This window comes from Solea solea, chromosome 10, assembly GCF_958295425.1.
Source record: "Solea solea chromosome 10, fSolSol10.1, whole genome shotgun sequence".
NCBI classification, from domain to species: Eukaryota; Metazoa; Chordata; class Actinopteri; order Pleuronectiformes; family Soleidae; genus Solea; species Solea solea.
The window spans coordinates 8,565,015-8,589,794 of NC_081143.1; the positions used below are offsets into that span (position 1 = coordinate 8,565,015).

The window sequence follows — 24,780 nt, forward strand, 5'->3', positions numbered from 1 at the left end:
CGCGAACGTCTGCATAACGTCTGCATAACGTCTGCATAACGTCTGCGTGTCGGCAGCAGAGCCGCTTAAACTCAGCAGGATTCAGCACGAGCAGGAGAGGAAGTAGGAAAATAAAACCCAGCGTGCTACTGTTTCTTCAGTCGGTAGAAACACAGCTCCGTTTGTCGTGTTTACAACATATTCAGTGTATTATGCGAGAAAAACCTATAGTCTCGCGACTCCCGCTGTCCAGCTGTGCGGACATGAGCGCAGTGCATCCGCTCAGCAACCGGTGTATTCTAGGGGTCATGGTCACTGGAGTGCAAATGTATAAACTCAACATTAAATACATTTATTGAAATGTACCAAGGAAATATAACTGAAAGTTTTATAATACACGTAAGAAAACAGGCAGACTTTTCTCCTGCCATGCACGTCTGTTGGCCTAATGAAGCTGGGAAATGGAGCGAGACGGGAGGAAAGAGAAGGGAGGGGACAAAACAACTGGTGGTAGATGGAGAGACGAATGCAGAAAGAATGGAGTGGAGTATAAATATTCAGGCAGGTCTCTTCTATCTCGTGAGTATTTTAGCGTGGGTAGTGTGCTCTCTCTGCATTAAGCGAGAGACTGACTATCACGGAAGATCAAAAAGATGCTGACGAACGGGGTTGAGAAAAGTTATTGCCTGAATCACACGCTCCTTCCCTACAGTATGTGTATGTTGTTTTCTATCTACAAACATATCAAGGGCAGGAAAGGACTGCGACGAGAGCGCTTTTGTTCCAGCGCTTTCCGGCGTTCTCTGTATTGATTTGGCGACTCCCGGGAACAAAACTAATTGAGCCGCGGGGCAAAACAGACATGTTTGTCTGCGGCGCTGTTGTGTGATGATTTGAAGCTGTGAAATACACACATGTACGACTTTGTGGTGAGATACGGGTGACTTTGTGCGAACCTGAGCATAACACCTGTTGGTGACTATAAAAGGACAGTTTATTGGTGTGTGTGGACAACAGATTTGGCTGGAGGAGCCCTGCGGCTGACAGTTACTGCCTGCGGTTTTCACAGTCACGCTTTTTCCCGGAGAGAAAAGTCCGAATAAATGGAGTAATAAATGGAATGAATCAGTGCCCGGAGCAAAACATGTTCAAGAAAATACACGAGTGAGTTTAAAACAGGAATCACTGATACACATTAAGACCATCTTGATGGGTCAGGTCTACTCAGGATAATCACAGATAATTACCTTATGCAGGGTATGTGTGTATGTGTGTGTACCTCTTTTTCTTTTAGGACCATCAACACTGATTTTGTCAGCGATTGCCTTATTTCTTACCCGTTACACTGAGGTGTGCCCGTGCCTCCACAGGTTTGGCAGTGCTGTTGCCAAGTGACGCCTCACAAACATATAACCCTGTGTCGGAGGGAGTGGGGGCGGGAATAATGAGCTGACGCCCGGTGGCCAGGCGACGCCCATCACGTTTCCATGACACCATGAGGCCGTCCACTGGCCTGAGAACAGAGAGAGGGAAAGAAGGAGTAGCATAAGTGTGGCGAATCAGATAAAAGGCTAAAGAGTGACAGAAGGCAATTACAAGATATTAAATCCACCAGTTTATGTGTCAATGAGGCAGGAAATGAATGATGACAGAGTGAATATGAGAGCAGTCAGCTCTGCACGGCACGGAGGAGCTTCAGTCACTTACTCTGCATGTCGACAAGAGGGGGCTCACTCCCCGTGATAATGAAAGTTAGTTTTGAAATGGCAAAGAGCAACACTGTTGTTTTGTGGTTTCAGTACGTGAGAGATAGCACAGAGATAGAATGACATCGCTTCATGTGTAGTTTCACATACAAAATATCTGCATTTACATTTACAAGTGATATAATTGGAAAAGAGATAATGTTGTGATCAGCAGCTGGAACATCATCGGGGGGGGCGGTGGGTCCTCCTCCAAGTCCCAATGCGGAACTTCTATCGCCCCCTATGGTCTTCTGAGTTATTACCAATACACTGCACCTTCATGATGTACTGTCTCTCTCTCTCTCTCTCTCCCCCTGCCCCTCCTCAGTCTGTCTCACACCCACACACACACACAGCTCTTCAACTTCTGCTGTTGAAACATTAGATTTTTGTTTCTACAGTACTTTGGTAAGTTATGTGTGGTATTTCTTTCTTTTGACGGAGCAGCTGCGAGGTGCAGGAACAGCAGCAGCTGTCATTGGCACATGCAGGAAGTTGTTTCGGGAGGGGGGGGGCACAGCGCGGGAATGTGGCGGTCGACGTGAAAACAAAATGCTGCTACACTGAGAGAGAGAGAGTCGTGTGGAGTTGATTAATCAGGCCTGATCAACATAATGTGAAATCATTTGACAATTGTTTGAATGTAGCAGATATCTGTTTATATTAAAAAAGTTCAATCGTGGGATTTGTCCACAAACAGCAAACAATCACAAACCAAAACAAACACTATTAAACTAATGTTAACTCCTAAATTAATCTAAGAGAAATTGTTTTAATCATTGTGATTAAATTGCGACATTTGATAAGACAAGTTTTTATACTTCTAAACCAACTACTAAAACATAATAACAGTAATTATAACTAGTACCGCAAGCGGTAATCAACGGGTTCGAGCTTGACGGCTCGCGGGTTTCCCTGCGCCCACGTCGCCGTGCGAGTCCTCTAGCTCATCTTCCGTTCATTAATTGCTTGCGGTAGTAGTTATTTTCAGCTTGGACTATTTTCAGCGTCCATGTGCTAAGTTAGAGGGCACTTCCTGTTTAAAATGGCTGACTTCCTGTTTTGTGAAAGGTGTGTCCGTAAACGTGTTCAGGGACGTTCCTTTGACTCACATATCAAGTTTTGTGAAGATTGGACAATGTTAGACTTGACTTCCTGTTTCGGGAGTTCTACTTCCTGTATAGAGGTTATCCCTTACAGCACATATGTCAGAATCAAGGCCCGTGAATGAGTTATCTCTGGCTCGCGGGATGATATTTAATTACTATTAAAACCGGCTTTCAGTATTATGTGCCCTCAGCACCATCATACTACAAATCCCAAGATGCACTGCGAGTGCATTGGCGCGTACCGAGTGCCCCCAAGCGAGCGCGATCCCGTGTCATCCTTCATGAACAGCATCACAGTCACAGTGGAGGACTAAACATCGCCGTCAATTTTCATCTCCCTCTCCCCCAAATAGGCAAATAGAAAGGTAGACGCTGAAAACATGGGGTTTCAAGACAGGTGGGAGGCAGAATAATGTTCACCGAAGTAAATGGAAAGCCTGTGTGTCTTGTGTGTGGAGACAGTGTGTCGTTATGAAAGAATATAACTTAAGAAGGCACTATGAAACATGTAACTGTTTTGAACTTTTTCAAGTTTGCACTAACTTCTAATTTTATTAGACAGACATTGGTGAGGATCAGAGCAGCACACTGATTTGTTTTGTAACACATGCTGTTTCATTTTTTCATTTATCTTGCCATTGAGCTTTGAAGGAAAATAACATTTTGCTGTTTACCTGTTTAAAAGAAGGAAAAATGTTTTCAATTTGTTACTGAAAGAGCCTTGAGAAAATATCGCAACTGATTTTATTTATGTTTTGCTTAATTTAATTTAATTTAATTTAATTTAATTTAATTTAATTTAATTTAATTTAATTTAATTTAATGATTAAGTGCAATATAGGCTGTGGTATTGGTATTGGTATTGGTTCAATATGTGCAATAATTGCAAGTTTTAATAAACAATGAACCAGCCCAGCCCTCCACTTTTTTTATTTTTGCCCCCGTGTATTTGACTTTGGCATTACTGCTTTATAGACATGTTCCTGACGGGTCTGAGGTCGCACATATCAAGTTTTAAGTGGATACACCAATCCCTGTTAAAACAGCATGAGAAACTGTAAATGTTAGATTTGATAGATTTGTAGGCAAATGCCTCCATCATGTGGCGAAAAATGGTATTGCATAATTGAATCGCTCAGTTTAGGTAATCCTTTGCATTTTTGCCAGGCAACACCGTTAAACGATTTCTTCTCATATTAGGCACGCATCATCTACAATGTGTTTTGTTTTTTTTCATAAATTTTGAGTATGATACAAAGAAGTCTGTAAAAGTTATAAGGGAATTGTGAATTTGTTGTATTTTCTGTTTCTACCAGGAGGCGCTGTTTTTAAAATGTACAGTTTTTGCATAGACTTCGTCAGCCATGGTCCATCTTGAACCCCTAGCACATTTGGTTGGAAAAGGACCTTCTATCGCAAAGTTATAAGAGTTTTGAGTAAAACCTTTGCAGTGTTGACATGGCAACACCGTTGAAGGATTTGTTATCATATTATGCACACATCATCTACCATGTGTTTTAAATTTTTTCACCTATCTTGAGTTTGCTACAATAAATTCTGTAAAAGTTATATGCGAAATTGTGATTGAAATTCTGACATGTGTTGTATTTTCTGTTACCACCAGGAGGCGATGTTTTCAAAATTTACAATTTTTGCATAGACATCTTTCGCAAGGGCCCATCATCGATTGTCACTAGTTTGGTCAATATCTGACCTTCCATGGCAAAGTTATAAGAAATTGATGTGTGTTGCGAGGAATCGTGATTTTCGCCAACTTTGCCGCCCTTCTTCTTGTTCGCCGTGATACTTAATGAAAAGATTTTGATACCTTTGGATCCTCAACTTGTCCACAATGACCTCACAAAGTTTGAAGGTGATCCCATTAAAGCTCTATGACAAGTGCGTTCACATACCATTGGTGCGAAATGGCCAAAATCTGCTAAAAATTTACTTTCAATCCAAGATGGCGGCTTTCCTGTTTGTTTTAGAGCTTCGGCTACGCTGACTTTTTTGACCGTCCCGACCTAAGGAACGCGTGAGTACCAAGTTTCGTGCATGTACATTCAACGTGCTCGTCAGGAGGACAAGTTTTAAGGGTTGTAAGAGTTTCGCCTTTTGTCGTGGAAAATCAGAATGTACACCAACTTTGGCGCCCCCTATCTCATACGCCATGCGATATTTTAAAAAGCTTTCAGGAACTTATGCTCGTCAACTTGTCCACAGTGACCTCACCAAGTTTGAAGGTGATCCCATGAAAGTTGTAGGACAAGTTAGTTCAAATATCATTGGTGCGAAATGGCCAAAATCTGCAAAGCATTTACTTTCAATCCAAGATGGCGGCTTTCCTGTTCGTTTTAGAGCATAGGCTACGCTGACTTTTTTGACCGGCCCGACCTAAGGAAGGCGTGTACCAAGTTTCGTGCATGTACATTAAACGTGCTCCTCAGGACCACAAGTTTTAGGGGGTGGAGCAGTTTTTTGGCCCGTCCACTTTCACCAGGGGGCGCTGATTTTGACATGAAATATTTTCACATAGGTTTGTTCAGGGCCAGACTATCAACAATCCTAGCAAGTTTGGTTCAGATTGGACCAGGATTGGCAAAGTTGTGACAGTTTTTTTTTTAGTATTTTCTACCACCACCAGGAGGCGCTGTTTTCAAAATGTATTGTTTTCGGCAATGTAGTCGCCTTCAGCAACTACCCATTATCAATCATAGGAAGTTTGGTTGGGATTGGATCTTCCATCGCAAAGTTATAAGAGTTTCGCTTTTTGTTGTGAAAAATAGGAATTTACACCCACTTTGGCGCCCCCTATCTCGTACACCATGAGACATTTTGAAAAGCTTTCCGGAACTTACGCTCGTCAACTTGTTCTCACTGACCTCACCAAGTTTGAAGGTGATCACACAAGAACTCTAGGACAAGTTCATTCAAATACCAGAGGTCATATTGTCTGCCGTCACCAGGGGGCGGTGTTCCCGAAATTGAATATTTTCATATAGACGTCTTCTGGCCCGGACTATCATCAATCCTAGCAAGTTTGGTTCAGATGGGACTAGGATTCGCAAAGTTGTAGTAGTTTGATTTTTTGTCGCAAAAATCTGACTGTGCATCATTACCATGGCAACATCATGCAACGATACGCAATCATATTGAGCACGCATCATCTACCTTTTGTTTAGAGTCTTTTAACCAATTTTGAGTTTGATACAATAATCTCTGTAAAAGTTATTCCCGAAATCGTAAAAGTAACTTTTTTTTTTAGATTTTCTGCCACCACCAGGAGGCGATGTTTACAAACTTGACAATTTTTGCATAGGCATCTTCAGCAAGGGCCCATCATCGATCGCCACAAGTTTGGTTACGATCGGACCTTCCATCGCAAAGTTATAAGAGTTTTGTTGCGTGTAGCGAGAAATTAGACATTTTCGCCAACTTTGCCGGCCCTTTTCTCGTACGCCATGCGACATTTCAACTAACCCTAAGCATCGTTAGATCCCCAACTTGTCCACAGTGACCTCACCAAGTTTGAACGTGATCCCATGTAAGCTCTGGGACAAGTTCGTTCAAATACCGATGGTGCGAAATGGCCAAAATCGCCTCTGTTTTGGCGTGCAATCCAAGATGGCGGCCTTCCTGTAGGATTCACAGGGAAGTCGTCATCGACTTTTTTGACCGTCCCCACCTAATGAACATGTGTGCCAAGTTTCGTTCATGTACGTTAAACCCGAGAGCAGATGACCTAATAGAAGTTTTTTGCGTCCGTTTTTAGCCCCGCCCACTTTCATTTTTTGATGCACATTCCCCGAACCAATAATATACGTAATTTTACACCAGGTCTGATGGGTTCCCAAAATTTGGTGAGTTTTGGGGCATGGGAAAGGCCTCAAAAAGGCGATTCATTTGGAGGAATAATAATAAGAATAACTCTAGCGATTACAATAGGGTTCTTGCAACCAAGTTGCTCGAACCCTAATTATTATTACATATAAATAGTTTTTGCAAATTCAACCATTATGATCTAATATGCAGTTCATCTGTAAATAACGCAGTTTTGTAAAGATAAACTTTCTGAACTGACTTCCAAGCGGATACTGGAGGTGAACATGGGACTGTGCTCCTTCAGCGGCTCCTCCAGAGGTACTTGGAAGTGAAAAAGCACATTTAGAGCTCTTTAAGGTGCAGTAGATCTGCTGTCATTGTTTGCTTAAAGTCAAACTAATTATTTGAATACTCTGCCAGGGCTGCACTTGTGCTCATGACGGATTGACGGCTAATGGGTCCGACCGGCGGATGCATTAGATCCCACTGATCATACACTATTCGTCTTCCACACTTCAGTGGGACAGTTTGTCTCGTTGAGTTTTTCCTCTGCGTAACCTCTCTGGAGTGTTTTTCAATGGCTGGTTCTCCGATATCAAAAAACAGTCCCAGTGCAAAGGATTGTTTCTGGCACAGGAAATACAGGAGGCTGTGTGCTGATTCATCAGCAGTTGTGATACCACTGCAGCAGGTTACAAAGACCAATTTACTTGGCAGTTTAGAAAAAAAGTCTCGTCTGACCGCCCATTTGCATGATGGATATGCGTCCTATATTTGGCTTATTCAAAAGAGGGTATTAAAATAATGGATGCAGTCTGCTGGTCTAGGGCAGGGCCAACGCAGCAGTGCCAGAACATTTCTATTCTCTTGAAAGACCATTAAAGGGGGCTGACTCCATTAGTTGCTAAAAAAAAGTCTCTTTGTATGATAGTCTTTATTAACTCAGTCAGGTTTTGGTCAAAATGGAATGATATCCATGTTTTAAATGATGGTCCTATTAATAGACATTATTAACAGACAATAAAGCAGGGTATGCTTCAGGGTGTGGCTCCTGTGTGACTGACAGCAGATGTCACATTAGTGACCTGCTGCTCCATGGGCTCTCAGTAAGGTTCACCACCTGCTTCCTCCCCAGCTACACACTCTCATCCAAATATGAATATATCTGGTTTAAAAAACAACAACAACGAGCTGCTGGCCAAGCTGCGAAACACTGCTTACACGGTTTAGTTCTTTATGATTAGTACTGTTTCGTCACTTTTTGTAAACTGCCCCTTAAGTGTTAGGCGAAGGCTGCTGAGAAACATTCAGTGTGATGGGATTTGTGTCAGTGCAGGAGAAGAGTAGGGGTGGGTCAAATTATCGATCTGGTGATATTTGTCGTCCTCCCTCGTGCAATACACGCGACAGGGCAAATATTGATTAATTAACAAATGAAGGCGCTCTGAAGTAAACAGTCCCTGCCAGTTTCACTTGCCGGGCGTCGCTACTTCATGTCTCCTCGCGGTGGCGCTGCTCAAATGAATGAGGGAAACTTGGGCAGAAGTTACCTGGCCGAGGAAGAGGGAGTTTACTGCGGGATAATGATGGAGAAAGCTATGCTCCATCCACGTTCAATACATGCACTTTGTTCTCTGTGCTGTGAATAAAAAATACTGCACTTTTACCTTTTCATGGACGTTTTGTTTTTTCAGTTAGACAGATATTGCGATGTACTGCTATATGATTGTCTTGCAATATATTGATCATCACAGAACCGCTGTATCGTGATATTATTTGTGTCGTGGACCATGTATCGCGTATCATATCGTATTGTATCATATTGTATCGTATCGTATCGTATCGTATCAATATAGCATGGTGAACAAGAAGAATGCAAGGTGTCACTTGTTAAATCCTACAAAGTGAATCCATACCTTACTAAAGTAAGGCACCAAATAAACCATCTTAACTAATGTTTATTAAATAATCTCCTTGCCTCTCCAGCGTCTGGCTCTGAACCACAGTAAGAGGTGCTATGCAAACGAGCTAAGTTAACTTAGCGTTAAACAGGTTATTGTGAGCACTGAGGCACATACACATCCCTATTTCTGCTCTGTGACTAACTGTGGTGACCATGGATGAGTGACTTGAAGCACACATGCGTGCACTTTTCTCGCCGCAGTTGTATGTAGCAACATTAAAGCAACAACTTTAATAAATATAATCAATTTCCCAGAATCCCCCCTAACTGTCGCCTTGCCTTACAGGGACGCACTTTGCTGCACCTCACACCTCACGTTAGGTAGTTGGGCTGATGTGGTCTGATAAACCTACATAGCCTTCACTGGAGACAGTACAACTTTCTGTTCTGTTCTATTCCAGTCGAAGTTGACTACGAAATGAGTCGTTAGTGGCAGCCTCAGTTCTGTTAATAATGGCAGAAAAATAATCACTAATCAATGATTTAATCAATAGCGTTGATTGGTTGATTGATTTAAAAAAAAAAAATCAATAGCTTGATGAATAATAGTGAACAAATATTATAATATTTTATCAATAACTTAATATTCAATTAATTGTTGAAAATATAATGGTAAATGGTTTGTATTTATATAGCGCTTTTCTAGTCTTGATGACCACTCAAAGCTGCTCTACACTACAGTGTTGCCATTCACCCATTCACTCACACTTTCATACAGTGCATCTATGTGCAGCGCATGTTCTGTCACTCATTTTTCATAACCAGCCGCCGGGGGGGGGGGGGGGGGGGGGGGGGCAACGTGGGGTTAAGTGTTTTGCCCTAGACTAGAGGAGCCGAGAATCAAACCCACAACCTTCAAGTTAAAAGTCAACTGGCTCTACCACTGAGCTACTGTCGCCCCCGATTGTGAACCTAATCATTTGAGACATCTTAGGTTCCTTAGTGTGTGTACATGTCTTAAATAAGCTGTGGGGACCAACTGTCAAACAAATCTATCTTTGTGAGGACATTTTGGCTGGTCCACACAACTTTAAGTATAGTTTTAGGGTTAGGGTAAGGGTAAAGGGTTAGGGGAGGCATTTGGTTGTGATGGTTAAGGTTAGGGTAAGGGTAAAGGGTTAGGGGAGGCATTTGGTTGTGATGGTTAAGGCTAGGGTAAGGGGAAAGGGTTAGAGGAGACATTTGGTTGTGATGGCTAAGGTTAGGGTAAGGGGCTAGTTAATGCATTATGTCGATGAGGGTCCACACAAAGAATGCAAAACCAGCATATGTGTGTGTGTTCATGCCAACAGTACTTGACACAAGCTTGTGTACATTTGTGGGTGTATTTAGCTTCCCTGCCTGATGTCAGATGGGGCAACTTCTGTTTAAGTTAACTTGGTACTGATGTGTGTGTGTGTGTGTGTAAGTGTGTCTACACATTAATACTTGTAGAAGAGACTTGCTGAGCCATGAGTTTATCTGGTGTCCACTAATTGCCCTGGAAGAAAACAGTGCTGTCTGGCGAGAAAGGAATTGACCGTGATAACGTGTGTGTGTGTGTGTGTGTGTGTGTGTGTGTGATTGTGTGCATAAAAGAAATGTACCTGGCATTAGCGATGCACTCCAGTGTCGCCTCGTTCCCTGCCACCACTGTTGTGTCTTTAGGTCCAATCACAATCGCTGGAGCCAAAAGCTCTGACTCAGGATCTGTGACAGAGAGAGAAAAATATGAGAGGTAGTTTAGGTCATAAATCACACTCGTGCACACACAGCAGCAAAGTCACGCTGATCACAATAGTCGCTCCTACACACAGACACACAAGCACACACGCACTATACTGAATTACACACAGACACAACCGTATTCTCTTCTATTCATCACAATTCTTTTGCAATCGTGTACAACTTTATGGCCCATCAGGGTTCAATGTTTGACACAGTTGAACTGCACATTTAGCCTGATTTTCACCAAACAGTTTTCCCATGATTCATTTTTTAGAACTTGTAATCAATCTCACTGCTGGACAATTGGATGAATTTCTGCCGTGAAACAAAATGTCACACAGTTTGAGCAAATCTGTGATTTCTGAAAGGGCTGCTGACTGCACTGAGTTTGCTTGGCTCTTATTGTATTAGAGCAGCAGTTTATATGCTGTGGCTAAAACCAGTGTTTAAGCCACAAAGACTTGGGGTGCTTCTTTCATACCTGTATTTTGTTTCGATTCAGGGAATCATTACAATGTTGCACTCAGAGCGATTTGTTTTCACATTGCTGTGTAGACTCTGCATGCTTATAAACCGTGTTGTGATTGGTCAGGATTTTGTGGGAAATTTGTTCCGTTCTCTGGACTGTGATGTACCAGTGTTCAGTACGTGAACATCCAATTTGACAAAGCAACTAGGCCACGTTAAGAAGAAGACGTGTTCTGGATGCATATAAGTACCTATGCACCAGACAGTTTGTATTCTGAAGACGCATCAGGTAAGCTGCTTGGTTATATAGTTGAAAACTAGCAATAGCTATAAACTCTTTGTACAGCACATCAGTTGCATGCTTTGTATTGGAACTATGTTAACTGTATTGTAAATGGTAAATGGTCTGCATTTATATAGCGCTTTGCTAGTCTTGATGACCACTCAAAGCTGCTTTGCACTGCAGTTTTTTGCCATTCACCCATTCATACCCATTCACTCACACTTTAATAGAGCGCATCTATGTGCAGCGCCTTTCATACCCATTCACACAATTTGACAATAAACGACAACAACAAAAAATGTACAAGATTAATACAATTGTACGGTGTGCAGCAATAAGATGACCAGGTCAATTTAAAATCATTATACCACACTGTGCAGGATTATGTGATAATACCTCGTAATAATGAAACTAATTTAATGGCGTGTGACCCTGACCCTGGTAAGAGCTGTCGCAAGATTGTGAGTTTAAAAAATAAAACTTCTTTTTTTTTTATACAAACCAAGACTCTACAGACAGCAACCTTCTACTGTGGAGAGCTGACAAAGGTGTGAATATTCTGATTCAAATAAAGAGACTTTTCTAAATGAACACCTTTTTGTAGAGAGGAAACTGAATTCAGTATGTGCATATAAGTCTATACAGTATATGTATATAATTAAATGATAGCATATTGCATGTAAGGGGACTGATTAACATGAAGGACTGTTCCAGAATATAACAGAATGGTGAGGATAAGAGGACGTGAGTGACAGTCTGTGTGATTTACAACAGCTGTTGATGTGTCAAGAGACAGAGTGACAAGAGAGGAGTTTGAATACAACTAAACTGTGTCCATAACCGTCTCTGATTACATAAAGCTGGGCGTAATGGTGTATTGGAGACAGTGTGATGGTGCATGTAAGTTCACATTATTGGTGACAATTTCAATTACAGTGCAGTAACGACGCAGCAATAGTGTACTTCGAGCAGAATTCCCAGCTTGGTAATAGCAATGATAACAGTGTGGTAACGACAAGATAATGGTCCAGTCATACCATGGTGTTTCTAAAGTAAATATCCAGGTAATAACTTAGTAAAGATCATTTCTTTGAGCTACCATCACTGTAAAAACCTTCATATGAAAACCTATGTGAATCCAAATGAAAAATGACTGTATTATAAAGTCAAAATTGTCCCACACACACTTTTTTTTCCCACTGTTACTACTAAGCCAAGTAATGGCTTAGTATTACTGATCACTATAGAAGCAAGATGGCATAATAACCATAATATCATCTTCCTATTACAAAATTATTACCATACTATTACCATATGTGAAAAAATGATTTATGGGCCTAAAAGGTGCGAGGGAAGTTTATGCAAAGTTACGTGATTTATGACATTAATGACTTCTCATTAAAGAAAAAGGTCACATTTACATGCCGTGTTAAAACGTACAAGCTGGTTCATGGTGTGGAGATGTTTTTTACAGTTTATATACAAGGTTGTCTTTGTGCTGGTACGTTCCTGCATGTGTATGACCATCGCCGGGGTTCTCATGGATACACTGTATGGGTGATGAATATGAAGATTTCACACACGGGAGGGGCAGGGGCTACAAATTAATAGGCTAGATCTGATAGGAGGTGGAGGAAGTGGGATGTGATGGGAAGGTACAACGAGCGAGGGGCAGCTTTGATCTCCCCTTTGAAGGGAAGGAGGATGAGGTGGTAATTGACTGCTCTTTATTCATCTTTCTCTCCGTCTCTTTTTTTTTAATCGGCGAGAAAGAGCTGAAAAGCCATATCCTACTGTCACACAGAGTAAGACGTGCAGCTACAGGGAGATGGCAGACAAGTGAAACACACACACACACACGCGCTTCTGTCTTTATGTGTACATTTACATTATGCATACGATTTAACCTCACCTTCACCATCACAACTTTGTCTTTTCCTAAATGTCCTCATTCCATAGAGACTATAACTCTCACTGTTCCCCATTAAAAACACACATATACACACACACACACACACACATACACTGCCTTGACTCGAGGTACAGCTAAAGTCATTAAGGGAGATGATGTGTGAAGTGACACAAAAAAGACAAAAAGTAATGGACACTGTCTTCATCACTCTCATACAGTGCACTGTATACGCAATTTGTCTTTACTTCTGTAATGACTGAAACGCCGCTCTTTCACTTCCACTGGGGTGACGTCAAGTGTTGCTGAAGTGCATTGTGGGTCTGTCGCGGTGCGTTGCTTTGCTCGAACTTCAAAGCAGCAGTATGAGTGCTGACCAATCAATTCACTTTTGTTAGAAATCACAAGATTCCACCCAGTACCTGCAATCACAATCATACTCTCCTAAACCACACCCCTAAGATATATAAGCCCAGCCCTAAAGAACTTTGACCTCTGTTTTTCCCACCAATTTGAATTACAAAGACTCATAGTTAAAATGGACCCTTTTTCAGGTTTATAATGTTTATTTGTTACACATATATATATATATATAAACATATATAAATAGATATATACATATATCTATCTATATATATATATATATATGTACATATATTACTTGAATGTTCATAATGTTTTATCCCTGATAGATTCCTGTGTTTAAAGCCCTGAGCGATGTCGTAGAGATTATATAGATCTGGATGCATTACAGAAACCTTTTGATTTAATGACTACTTCGCTTAATTAGCCACATGCAGTTTTATAATATCCCTTTATCTGTGTAGGAAAAAAAACATCCATTATCTATCATCAATCATCTATCTGTTATCTATCCTCACACCACATCAGATGTTCTGTGAGTCAGTCTCAATCTAGTTTTTACAACTTTAAGCAAACATTCCTAATGAATAAAATCATGTTTGAGCTCAATCGGAGCTTATTTGTTTAGCTTTTTATACCAAGTATTAGACGTAACACCATTTTATCGCCAGCGTTACATTCCAGTGGTGTAAATAGGCCGTGCAAGCTCGTATCATCCTTCTATACTTAACACACAGGTATAGTGAAATGAGATGAAGATGGAGTGAGAGATAAGGTACTAATAATAATTTGTTTAGTTCATTTTCTGGTCAAAATTCCTCAGCTCCACTCCGTTCACATACCCTGGTATATACAGTAGAACAGTGTTTCAGAGGAAGCTCGCGTGCCACAGTTTGAGAACCATGGACTTAAGCAACATAGCGACTCTTACTCTTAGAACATCTAATCGCCGCCTCCAGTATCAGACACCCACCCAACAAATGAACAATGGGAGGCAGTAGAAGTCGTGAGATGATGAAGATGATGGACAAAATAGTGCGGCACATCAGCTGTCCACTGTGGGACACGGAGGTCAGGCGGCAACAAGTAGCCATCAGTGCAGCCTTAATGGCAGGAGCGGACGTGAATAATGAGTGCAGGGGAATGTGAGCCCCACCTGTTCACTTAGACCACTCATGTGTGTGAGTGGAGCAGGCAGACAAATCAGCATAGCAGGGACACCAGTATGACAAAGGAGAGCATGCAGGGAAGAGCACTGGGTTCAAAGAAGGAAGAGAGAGTTTATACTGTATGTAGATGGGAAAAGCGAGGGTGGGACTGAGGGGTGGGGGGCTGGGCAGATGGTCTCTTCTTCCTGTAGAGACAGACATGATGGTAGAAGTAGAGAGGAAAGCAAAATACCATATGGTTGTGTGATCTGCGCTATTCTTTTTGCTCTGTCAGCGTGTCTTAACGCCCTTTTCGCGAAGATCTCCGTGTTCCATCTCACATGTTGAATAATTGACTCATCAACTCCTTTTTGTTGCTTAAACAGGAAGTAATTAATTAATCTTTCTCATCTTACAGGAGAAACATTCAAGCTGGCAAGCAGTGTAATTGTGTGTGTGTGTGTGTGTGTGTGTGTGTGTGTGTGCGCGCGTAAAAGCTGTGGTAGGGAAAAGGCTCCCTATAAATATTTTACAATGGGCCCCAAAGTTTAATCTAACTCTAGTGGATTCTTCATTTAGCAAATGAGAAATGTCATGATGTGAAATTGCAGGGTTGCAGAATTAGCCAAGACGTATCCGATCAACAAGCGGGGTCTAAGGAGAACTGTTCAAGAACGAGGGCTGTGTAAAGAAGTGTTTCTTTTCCAAGCGTGGTTGTACAAGGTCCTGATACAAAGTCAGTGTTCACTTCACCATGCAAAGAAGAAGAAGAAGAAGAAAAACACATTTTTATCACGCCACAAAGGGCTCATCTAATAAAAATCTATGCTTAACAATATCTAAAAACAATGAGTTTGATGCTTAATCTCATCACCAGACAACCCTTTCTGACTAGAAACTTAGCTTTGTAAACACTCACTCTTCTGCACCAAAGACAAAAGAGAAATGTTCTATTGTTAGACAGAATTATAAACATCAAGGAAACTAAGTAACATTTAAAGTTACAGGTAGAGGTGGTGGATCAATGACTCCTGTATGCAATTTTTTTTGTCCCATACTGATATCAAAAACTCGAGTATCTACAGATACCGATATTATTCCGATACAGTCATTTTAGAACTATGAAGCTGTTAGTGCCACATTTGTGCCGAGTCATCTCCAAGACACAATTCTCCAACTATGTAACAGATATTGTTCTCCCAAAAGGAAGATATGAACGGCCCAAACATGACACTAAAATGGCTAAAATGGTTTTGTTGATTTTTATTTACAGTCCGTGCAAAGTGAAGCATGTGATATATAGGATTATATAGGATTCTACATTTTTATCTGTCCAATATACGATTCCCATCCCTAGTAAAATCACAGATTTTCTCTATGGACTATGGTGTGGAAGAGTGACGGCTACAAAGTGACATAAACGACGCAAGATAACGGTGTCCTCTACACTAATTTTCACTAGGGCTGGAATGATTATTCGATTATTAATCTATTACTCAATGAATTGTCAACTATTTTGATAATCAATGAATTGGTTTGAGAGGGGCAGTCGTGTTCAGATGCAAGACACTGGAATGAATCAAGAGTTGAATGAGCAAAATGGCTGTTAATCCACACTCGAACAAACCTGAAAAGTGATAATAGTGATACAAAGTGAAAAGCATGTGCGACGCGCTGCTACATCAGCTGAGCTCGAGATACGTGGACATATTTTAGCAGTGACACATTGGAACATTGCGACGCTCTTGTCAGTGCAATCGTCAGTGATTGACAGTTAAGCGCCGCTGAGGTGACACAGCTGTTTGAGAGCGTGTGAATGCATTTTGTGAATGTGTTGTCATTCAAATGGAATCTGAACAGTCCCAAATTAAATCAAGGATGGGAACAATGATAAAAAAAGCCCCATAAAAACGGGGATTGATACGTAGCTGTAGGACAAGGATGGAGAGGGAGACGGATTAACAGAGAGAGAGAGGCAGAGATGACAAGCTATTCCATCCACAGATTACAATATTAATCCCTCTGAGAATGGATTCTCTCAGATTACAGCTTGTTCTCCTATTAAATGTGCCAGTCACTCCAAACAACCAAACAACCAACCAACCAACCAGTGTGTGTGTGTATGATCTTTCTATGACTGTAAATCTATGTGCTTTGAGCCTCTGAGACAAATCTCTGCAGAGACCTCGAGAGCAGAGGGACGAGCTGAGGCGGTGAAGACTCACACACGTCTCTATTTGTGCGCACACACACACACACACACACACAGAGCCTCTCACTGGAGGGAGCTGGTGTTAGCTGACTGTGTATTAATAGAGTTGTCAGATATGTGTCTGCAGGGTCCACAGCCAACTAACACATCTCACACTGAGACCTTACACACAACGGGGAGTGTAAGAGTTGGAGAAAGAACGAAAGGAAGCGAGAGCGAAAGCAAATGAAGGAGAAATTGATGGAAAGAAAGGGCACTGGAAATGAGAGGTTCAAGAAATGTAGAGCTTTTTTTTTGTTTTTTTTTCTCTTTAAATATATATTTGAAAGAGTATTTTTGGAAGGTATACCAAAATAAGCGGAAAGGCGGAGGTGATTATTGGCTGATCCCTCTGGAGAACATTGCATGTGTGTGTGAGAGAGGGGTGAGTGTTTGTGTGTGTGTCACTGAGCTCATTAATGCTTCATGCTGACAGCTAAGTGTCATCGTCTGACTACACTTGCCTTAGAATGCCAATATAAAACCATGAGTCAAGACACCACACACACACACACACACAGATTCAAGCCCCTAGGGAGACAGACGCAGACAATGGGAATCGGTGTGAGGACCGAGGAAGATGCCCGATTTTAAATATGCATCTCCTCCTTCAGCTGCCAAACCTTCTATCTATCTCTGTCATCGTGCCACACAAATGATGGAAGGAGGAGATGGAGGGATGGGAAGGGAGAGGGAGCGAGAGAGAGAGAGAGAGAGAAGAGGGAAGGAGGAAGGAGGAGAAGAAGACGCAGGAAACATGTAGCAGTAATCGAGAGGCAGAGCAACATTTATGCTCTTGGGAGTGCTCACTTATTATTTGAAGAGTTTTGAGAGTCGTATTAGGGCGCTTGACAAAACCTAAAATGACATAATGAGGTGATGAGGTGATGAGTCACCATCGCAGCGTTGGAGAGAAAAAAATTATACATATGTATATATATATATATATATATATATATACATATATGTGTGTGTGTGTGTATTTAAGTCACTTAAAAATGTGACTTAAGTACTTGCTTGTCATTTGTGGTTGGTATTATGATGATGCTCCTGGCAAACTGTCACCATTAAAGCTTCCCTTGCACTTCTAAATATATGCTGTCCAAGTACCAAGACTGTAACTACACTATTTCAGACATATTTTAGAACCAGACAGCATGTGCCAAACAAAAAAAAAGAGAAAAAGTGCCACTGAACTCGTACTGTACATCAGCAGTGGATATAGAATGAGGGGATGTGGCACCCTGGGGTGTCTTAAGGAAAAGGTCAATTGTTCCGCAGCTTTTAAAAGGGCCAACAGATAACTTCCGTGTCCCCGGCGGTTCCTGTTTAGTAACTGTCATAAAGACGCAGCAGTATCAAGATGCCAGAAAGCATACAGGTACTTTTCTCCAGAGCTGGTGTTGTGCTGCCTCATAAACATCCCCGTGTGTGAATATCAGGTCAGTATTACTCTCTGCTGTGTTTTGAATACAAAATAACACAGTTTATTTGTATGGTAAATTTTTTGTTGTTTTGTTTTTTTCTGGGAAAATACCACTCTGCTTGGTGTCATTTGTTATTTTGCCAGTAAAATTTGAGCCAAACAGTTGTATATTCCACTTTTTTAAGCATAAGGCATTTATAGTTACTGATGAGCTGACGTAGAGGTGCCATATAGGCAGGGTTAATCAGCTGGAAAATGCAGTAGTGGTGTCATAAAGGATGCAGAGACCAAATATAACTCAACTCAAAAGAGACATGCAAACAAACATCTGATTACTTTACTGTACGACTGAATAGTTGCAGACTGACCTTGAGGTTAAAGGTGAGTAAACCTGCAGGTTTTTCATGCTACAGCAACACAGTAACAATAACATGTCCACCACTCCTGCTGATGTGACCTTCAGCAAAGCATTAAGCTGAGGAGACCTTAGATCTGACCTATTGACCTTCCCACTGTGACCAAGGGGTCACATTTCACTTTCTGTCTAAACGTGTGACAAAAAGGAGCAAAAGAGAAAGACCTGGGAAAATAATGTTAAATGTAAATGTTGTTATTTACCTGCGGACCCACGGTGCTTCTTGCCAACTGTCCATCGGTCAGATACAATGAGATGAAAAGAAGTGGTGTGACAAGGGGAGACAGGAGGGGCGGAGAGAGAAATAGAAGAGATATTATTTAGATTTCCAGCGTTTCCTCACACACACAAATGAAATACACGTATAAATGGAAGGAAACAAAAATAAATAAGCAGCTCTAAGGACTCCATTATGGTGGAAACAGGAAGAAGAGATGCCCTCCCCGTGAAGGAGGAAATAAACAAAGACAAAAATCAAGAGGCAGACAAATGGATGAAAGGGGGGAAAAGGGAGAACGCCATGTTATCGTTGAGTCCAGAGGAAGATGAGCTGTTAGCGACTCATCTATCACCTGCCAGCCGTCAAACTTTTCTATCATTTGCTCTTCACTTCCCCTTCTCTACGCCTTGTATTTGTCATAACTCTAGTGGAAGCAACACTGCAGAAAGAGAAAATGATGGCACAACATTCAATTTTTCTAGGTTTTAGGGCGAAGGTGGAGATATGGTTTAATTTAGATAATATAAGAAGCTTGGGAATGCTTTATGAATATGAGTGTCCTACTACGTATACAGAGGTAAGTGGGAGCAGAGCATCCAGCTCTGGGATTCCCTCTGTCCTGACCTCCACAACACCAAACTTTTTAACTTATTATGTGTTTGCATTGTGTATAAGCTGACCTTAAGTGTCGAGAAAGACACCAACCAAGACCCGGGCATATTTGGGGATTAGGTCAAGTGGACACTCTAAATTGACTATAGGTGTGAGATTGTGAGTGGATGGTTGTTTGTCTCTATATGAGTCCCTGTGATGGACTGGCGATCTGTCCAGGGTGTGACCCCGCCTATCGCCCTATGTCAGCTGAGATCGGCACAGCGCCGCCCACGACCCTCATGTGGAGGATAAAGTGGTAGAAGATGGATGTATGTATGTGTGTGTGTATGTGTATGTGTGCATGTGTGTGACCGACAGGGTCTTCATTGAGATTCTGACCCGGCACATAAATGCAGAGTCCGCTTAATCTACACGACACATTCGCACAAGCTCACAAGTTATTATACAGATTCTTTTTTTCTTTTTTTTTAATTTCATTCATAGAAAAATAAAATTATAGAACATAAAAATGAAAACTATTTCCTGAGTGAAATGGAGCAGAAACAACAAAGAATCATATAGCATTTGCCCCTCTTTCATAAAACTCGTCAACTTAATTTTCTGCACACACACACACACAAACACACACACACACAAACACACACAATTAGCTTCTCCCTAATTCAAAGCAGGTTTTGGTCTCCAAAAAGGACCTCCAACTGGTGCTGACAAGGTCTGTGTTCATTATAATATGAGACAAGATAAAGGAGCAGGAAGAGGTAAATTGGGAATAATAAAAGGTTTAGATGTGTGTTCATTTTAGCTGAAAATAAAGATGAATCTGTCGTGGACTATGGCTGAGCATGCAACCTGCAACCATGTACATTATATTTATTCAGGTGTTCCCAGACCTATTGTAAACACAACAAAAGACAGCAATTTAACTGGAGCAGAGTTTGTGCTGTTCAGTGGTAGTAAACTGGGAAGTTTATTATTTTTGGAAAGTGTGGAAGAGGGGTCGGCAAACGCACACAAACGCAAACAGACACACAAACATTTAACACACAGGCTTTGGTCTCTGGGGCACAGGATTCTGGGTGTTTATTCAAATCATGTGTCATGTCGCGTCTCCCTCAATTTCAAATGGGAACAGAGAAACAATAGGGACATGGGTTTGCGTGTTTGCTTTTCTGGCCACGTCGACTTGACCCAGTAACTTTCTTTTGTTTTCTTTTACAGATCCTTTAAAATGCGTGGGATCCTCTCTGTGTTTACTCTGAATTTCAAAGCGGTTCATGTACGACTACTGCACCACAGTTAATGACTGCTTTCTCTTTCATCCCTGACACCTATGTTTCAATAAAAATCCGGCCACCGCTCCATATCAAGGTACTAATGCGATGTTTGAAATACGGTTGAACATATTAGTTTGTGTGCCTTTGCCTTGAGTGTGATTTGTATTCATGAATTCACTATTGTGTATTCAGCGCCTGCAGGACCTACAAACACGCAGGTCACGCTGTCCTCTGTGTGCGTCGCCACTGTTAGGTGTGTCTGTGCATTTAAGTACAACAGGGACTAAATCAAGTACAGTATTTGTGTGTGTGGCTGCCGTTTGTGGCATATATAACAATCCTTTAAAAAACAAACAAAAAAAACGCTGTATCTGTCCTGAAAGGTTGTTATTGCTATGTGTGTCATGTTTCACTTGGTGCTGACCTCTCAGTCCCCAGCTGTGGAGTACCTTCACACCCTCCTTGACCCATGCATGACCATCCTCCCACATTCACACACACACACACACACACACACACACACAAATGGTCCTGCCAGGCCTCCCTTACTTTTCTTATCCTCCATCTACATAAAGCAGGCACACTTCACCCCTGGTGATAATCTATTCTCCTCTTCAGCTCTGCTCTGTTCTCCCCATCCACCCACAGCATCTACTGTCACATGTCCCGAAGCCAAAGGATACTTTTTTAGCAGCACATCTGAGCCTGTTCTCCTCCTTTCATTCTCTGCCGTTCTAAACCCAGCCTTCAACCTCTGAAACCCTTACCATTCCAATTTGCCCTGTCAATCTCATTCTCCCTTCCCCTCTGTTGCCGTTCCTCACTCTAAAAGACACACACACACACGCACATTTGAAATTCATATCAATGGTTATACAAATGTAACACTTCAATTTCCAACCCTGACACATTCAGGGTGAGAAACACAAGGACTCTGGACACATCTGCACACACACACAGTAAAATAATAAGCTGGCTAGAGAGATGACCCCAGATCTCGGAGCAATCCCTGACGGACCTGGAAGAGAACATTTCGTAGTCAATATGCTTCTCCCCCCTTACACCCTGTGGTCTGTCTTACTTTGTAAATCTGAGCAGAACTGAGAAGAGCTATCATTTACACGCGGCATATAAACAGCAGTGAGTCGGCTTGCATGTTAATTTTTAAACACTCTTCCTCCCTTTACTGCGGCCAAATATGGGCCACTGCTCAGATTCCCCTTCCCTCCATAAATGTAGACTGTGGGAAGATTACATCTTTCTGCTGTCCGCCTGTCTGTACCAAACGCTAGCACCGGTTGACCTTTCCAATTTACCATGTCAATCATGGCCTCTCTCTCTCACACACACACACACATAGAGCCTGCGTGCAGAGTTCAGTCTCACATACACATACAGGCAAAAGTTGGTGCCAATCATCCTTGCACGGAATCCCAAATGTCACCAGATTTTTGACATTCTCTTTGCTCACCGTCTAAAACAAAAAGGTTAGCTCATCCCTCCTCTGCTATTTCATTTCTCATTGCGACGTCTTCTTCTGATTTTGACTCTGTGTAACGTGCAATTACAAATGAAAGGAAAACAGACAAACGGCCTTAAAAAGAAGCAAAAACAATGCATGGAAATGGAAAAGAGGTGCAGACATTGAGTTCACTATAATGGTAAAAAAAAAAACCCCGTTTTATTATTTATTATTTACAATTCAAATGAGCGCCGCTAACTCAAATTTCAACCTCAGACCTGAATGTTTCGGACAAAAATCAGAAGCTGATCCTGCAGAAAGTGTCCATCCTGAAATTTGTGAAAAAGCAAAAGTCAAGTGAGAGAGAAAGGTCTTGTTTCAGACGAGGAAAAATTGAGGTCAAAAGGCCGCGCTTAAAAAAAAGACTGTGATGTCTGCACACATGTGGTCTTCTCTCCTGTGGCCACCACGTCAAACTAAACTACCAGACAGAAAAAAAGAAACATCTCTCTTGTTTGTCCAGAATGCAGCAGGGCTATCTTTCATCTCAAACTCCTTCATCACTGTCATCCCTCCTTCGTTTTTTATCTCTCCAAATCCCTCCAGCTGCTTCTCTCTGTCCCACAGACTCAAAGAACTGTATCTCAACGTCCCTCAGCATAAGAAAACGAGCTTGATATAATTAAGGCACACAGAATTTAAAGTGCCTCCATACAAGCGGTATTCCAGCTCAGCATCAGCTGCTGTCTGTGCAGCCTCCACACCTTTGACACAGTCCATCCTGTTGCTACACGACAGTGAGAGATAGTCTGGAAGAACATGACAGTAGAGGGTAACATGTCTCCACAGCAGAATAAAAACACACATTTACTGATCCCTGTTTGGAAAACTCCCTTAAAGAAGCTCATGTTGTATGATATACCACAGCATTGCCATGGTAACAGTATATTCGTATCGGATGCTAGTTGGGATTAGCATTTAAGACTCATTTCACATGAGTTTTCTCAGTCCATCATGGAAATAACAAGTGTGAGCAAAAACTCCAGACCTACATTTTGAGTTTTGTTCTGTGTGAAAACGTTCCAAAGTCGCTCGGTCTGAGTGTTACTATGACCCAAGCATTTCCAATTAATTATCCAGAGAGTGGCGGCTCATTATTTTCTTATTTGACCAGCCGCAATAAACACACGAATACACTTCTCAAAATAACATTAGGGATTTGAAATCTATTGCCGCATTGTAGAGCTGTGCACGCTGTGCTATTTGAGTTGTGCTCGCTTGGGCTATCATCCTGAAAGTTATTACCATTCAGAAATTACCATTACACAGATTTCAGAGTTTCAGCTGCAGCTGTGCACACAGCCGTGAGTGCAAAAACTTTCATTCATCCTTTCATTCTAGTCCAAAGTTTCTCAGTCATTTCTCAGTCGAGGTTTCCCTTGAAGATGAAAACATTTTCCTTGTCCTCCCCGTCATGAAATCATTTCACTATGGACTGTTTGATTAAAAGGTAATCTATGAAAATGAATTTAATATTCATTGCACTTTACAATCATCTGCTAGATCCTCCAAAAAAGTTAGAATCAATAAAGCTTAATTAGGAAGGAAAGTGTCACGATGCTACTGAATTTTAAAAGCCATTCTAAATAAATATGTTTTGAGTTTACATTGAAAAAGTCCAAGGTCATTGATGCAGAAAAAAGTAAAGGAACGGTCACCCCAACTGACCTGATGAGCGTAAAAACAAAAAAGTTTACAGTGTTTGACACTGACACTGTGGACTGACATTAGATCAAGTTTGCACAGTTTGACATGAAATTAATGTGTTGAGTACTGTAAAGACATCTTTAGTCTTTAGTATTAATTTAAATATAGGATAGACTGCATTTGATTTCCTTCAATTACCACAAATGTGAGGCTGACGGACAGAACCTTTTTATATGACTGTGAAGACAAGATGCACAAATCACCGCACCACACAGCCTGTCACATGGTGCAAAGTAGAGGTCAAACAACATGGGTTTTTACTACGACTGAGGACGATGCCAATTTTTATAAATCAGGGCAGCTGATGGCTGGGAATAGATTTTTTTGGCTCATATTTAAAAGATTTTTTCCCTCCATCTGGTAAAATATAACTGTTTAATACTAAAAACACAAGATAAAAAAGTCTATCTCTAATCTACATGTTATATCCAGTTTTACTTTTACTGAACATTATGTAAAACTAATTATTAAATATATGGAAAAAAAAAAGAGTACACTTTTGGATGGAAAAACAAAGTGACTGAGTGACTCTTAGCAACAAGCTTCTGAGAAGAAAAATGCATAATTTATAACGCCAATTAATACATATTGGCAAATATTGGTCCTATTATTATGTACATATACTTATATATATACTTTCAAATCATTTATCACACCTCACAAGTGCTAATGATTTAATTACTACAACTATTATTGAAATGGCTGAAAGTCCACACATACAGAAATATCAATAGCCACTAACATACACAGTAGAGGAAAACTCAATACAGTGAATTATCGTGATATTTTGTGTATATTGATTTTTTTTTTTTTTTTTAGCAATTACTGATAACTGAACATTTAACTATTTGTGG

At 41.1% G+C, this 24,780-nt stretch overlaps 1 protein-coding gene across 2 annotated transcripts in view; it reads right to left on the reverse strand.

Annotated features, from left to right (window-relative positions):
* Window positions 1-24,780, reverse strand: part of LOC131466990 (protein sidekick-1-like) — a 267,384-nt gene that overhangs the window by 86,815 nt on the left and 155,789 nt on the right. Inside the window, exons 6-8 of one of the 2 annotated variants that reach the window (XM_058640647.1) lie at window positions 18,792-18,818; window positions 10,205-10,307; window positions 1,317-1,492 (exon numbers count right to left, since the gene is read on the reverse strand). In XM_058640647.1, the coding sequence (XP_058496630.1) occupies window positions 1,317-1,492; window positions 10,205-10,307; window positions 18,792-18,818 (306 nt within the window). The remainder of the gene's footprint in view (window positions 1-1,316; window positions 1,493-10,204; window positions 10,308-18,791; window positions 18,819-24,780) is intronic. The other variant, XM_058640648.1, reaches the window with a different exon arrangement.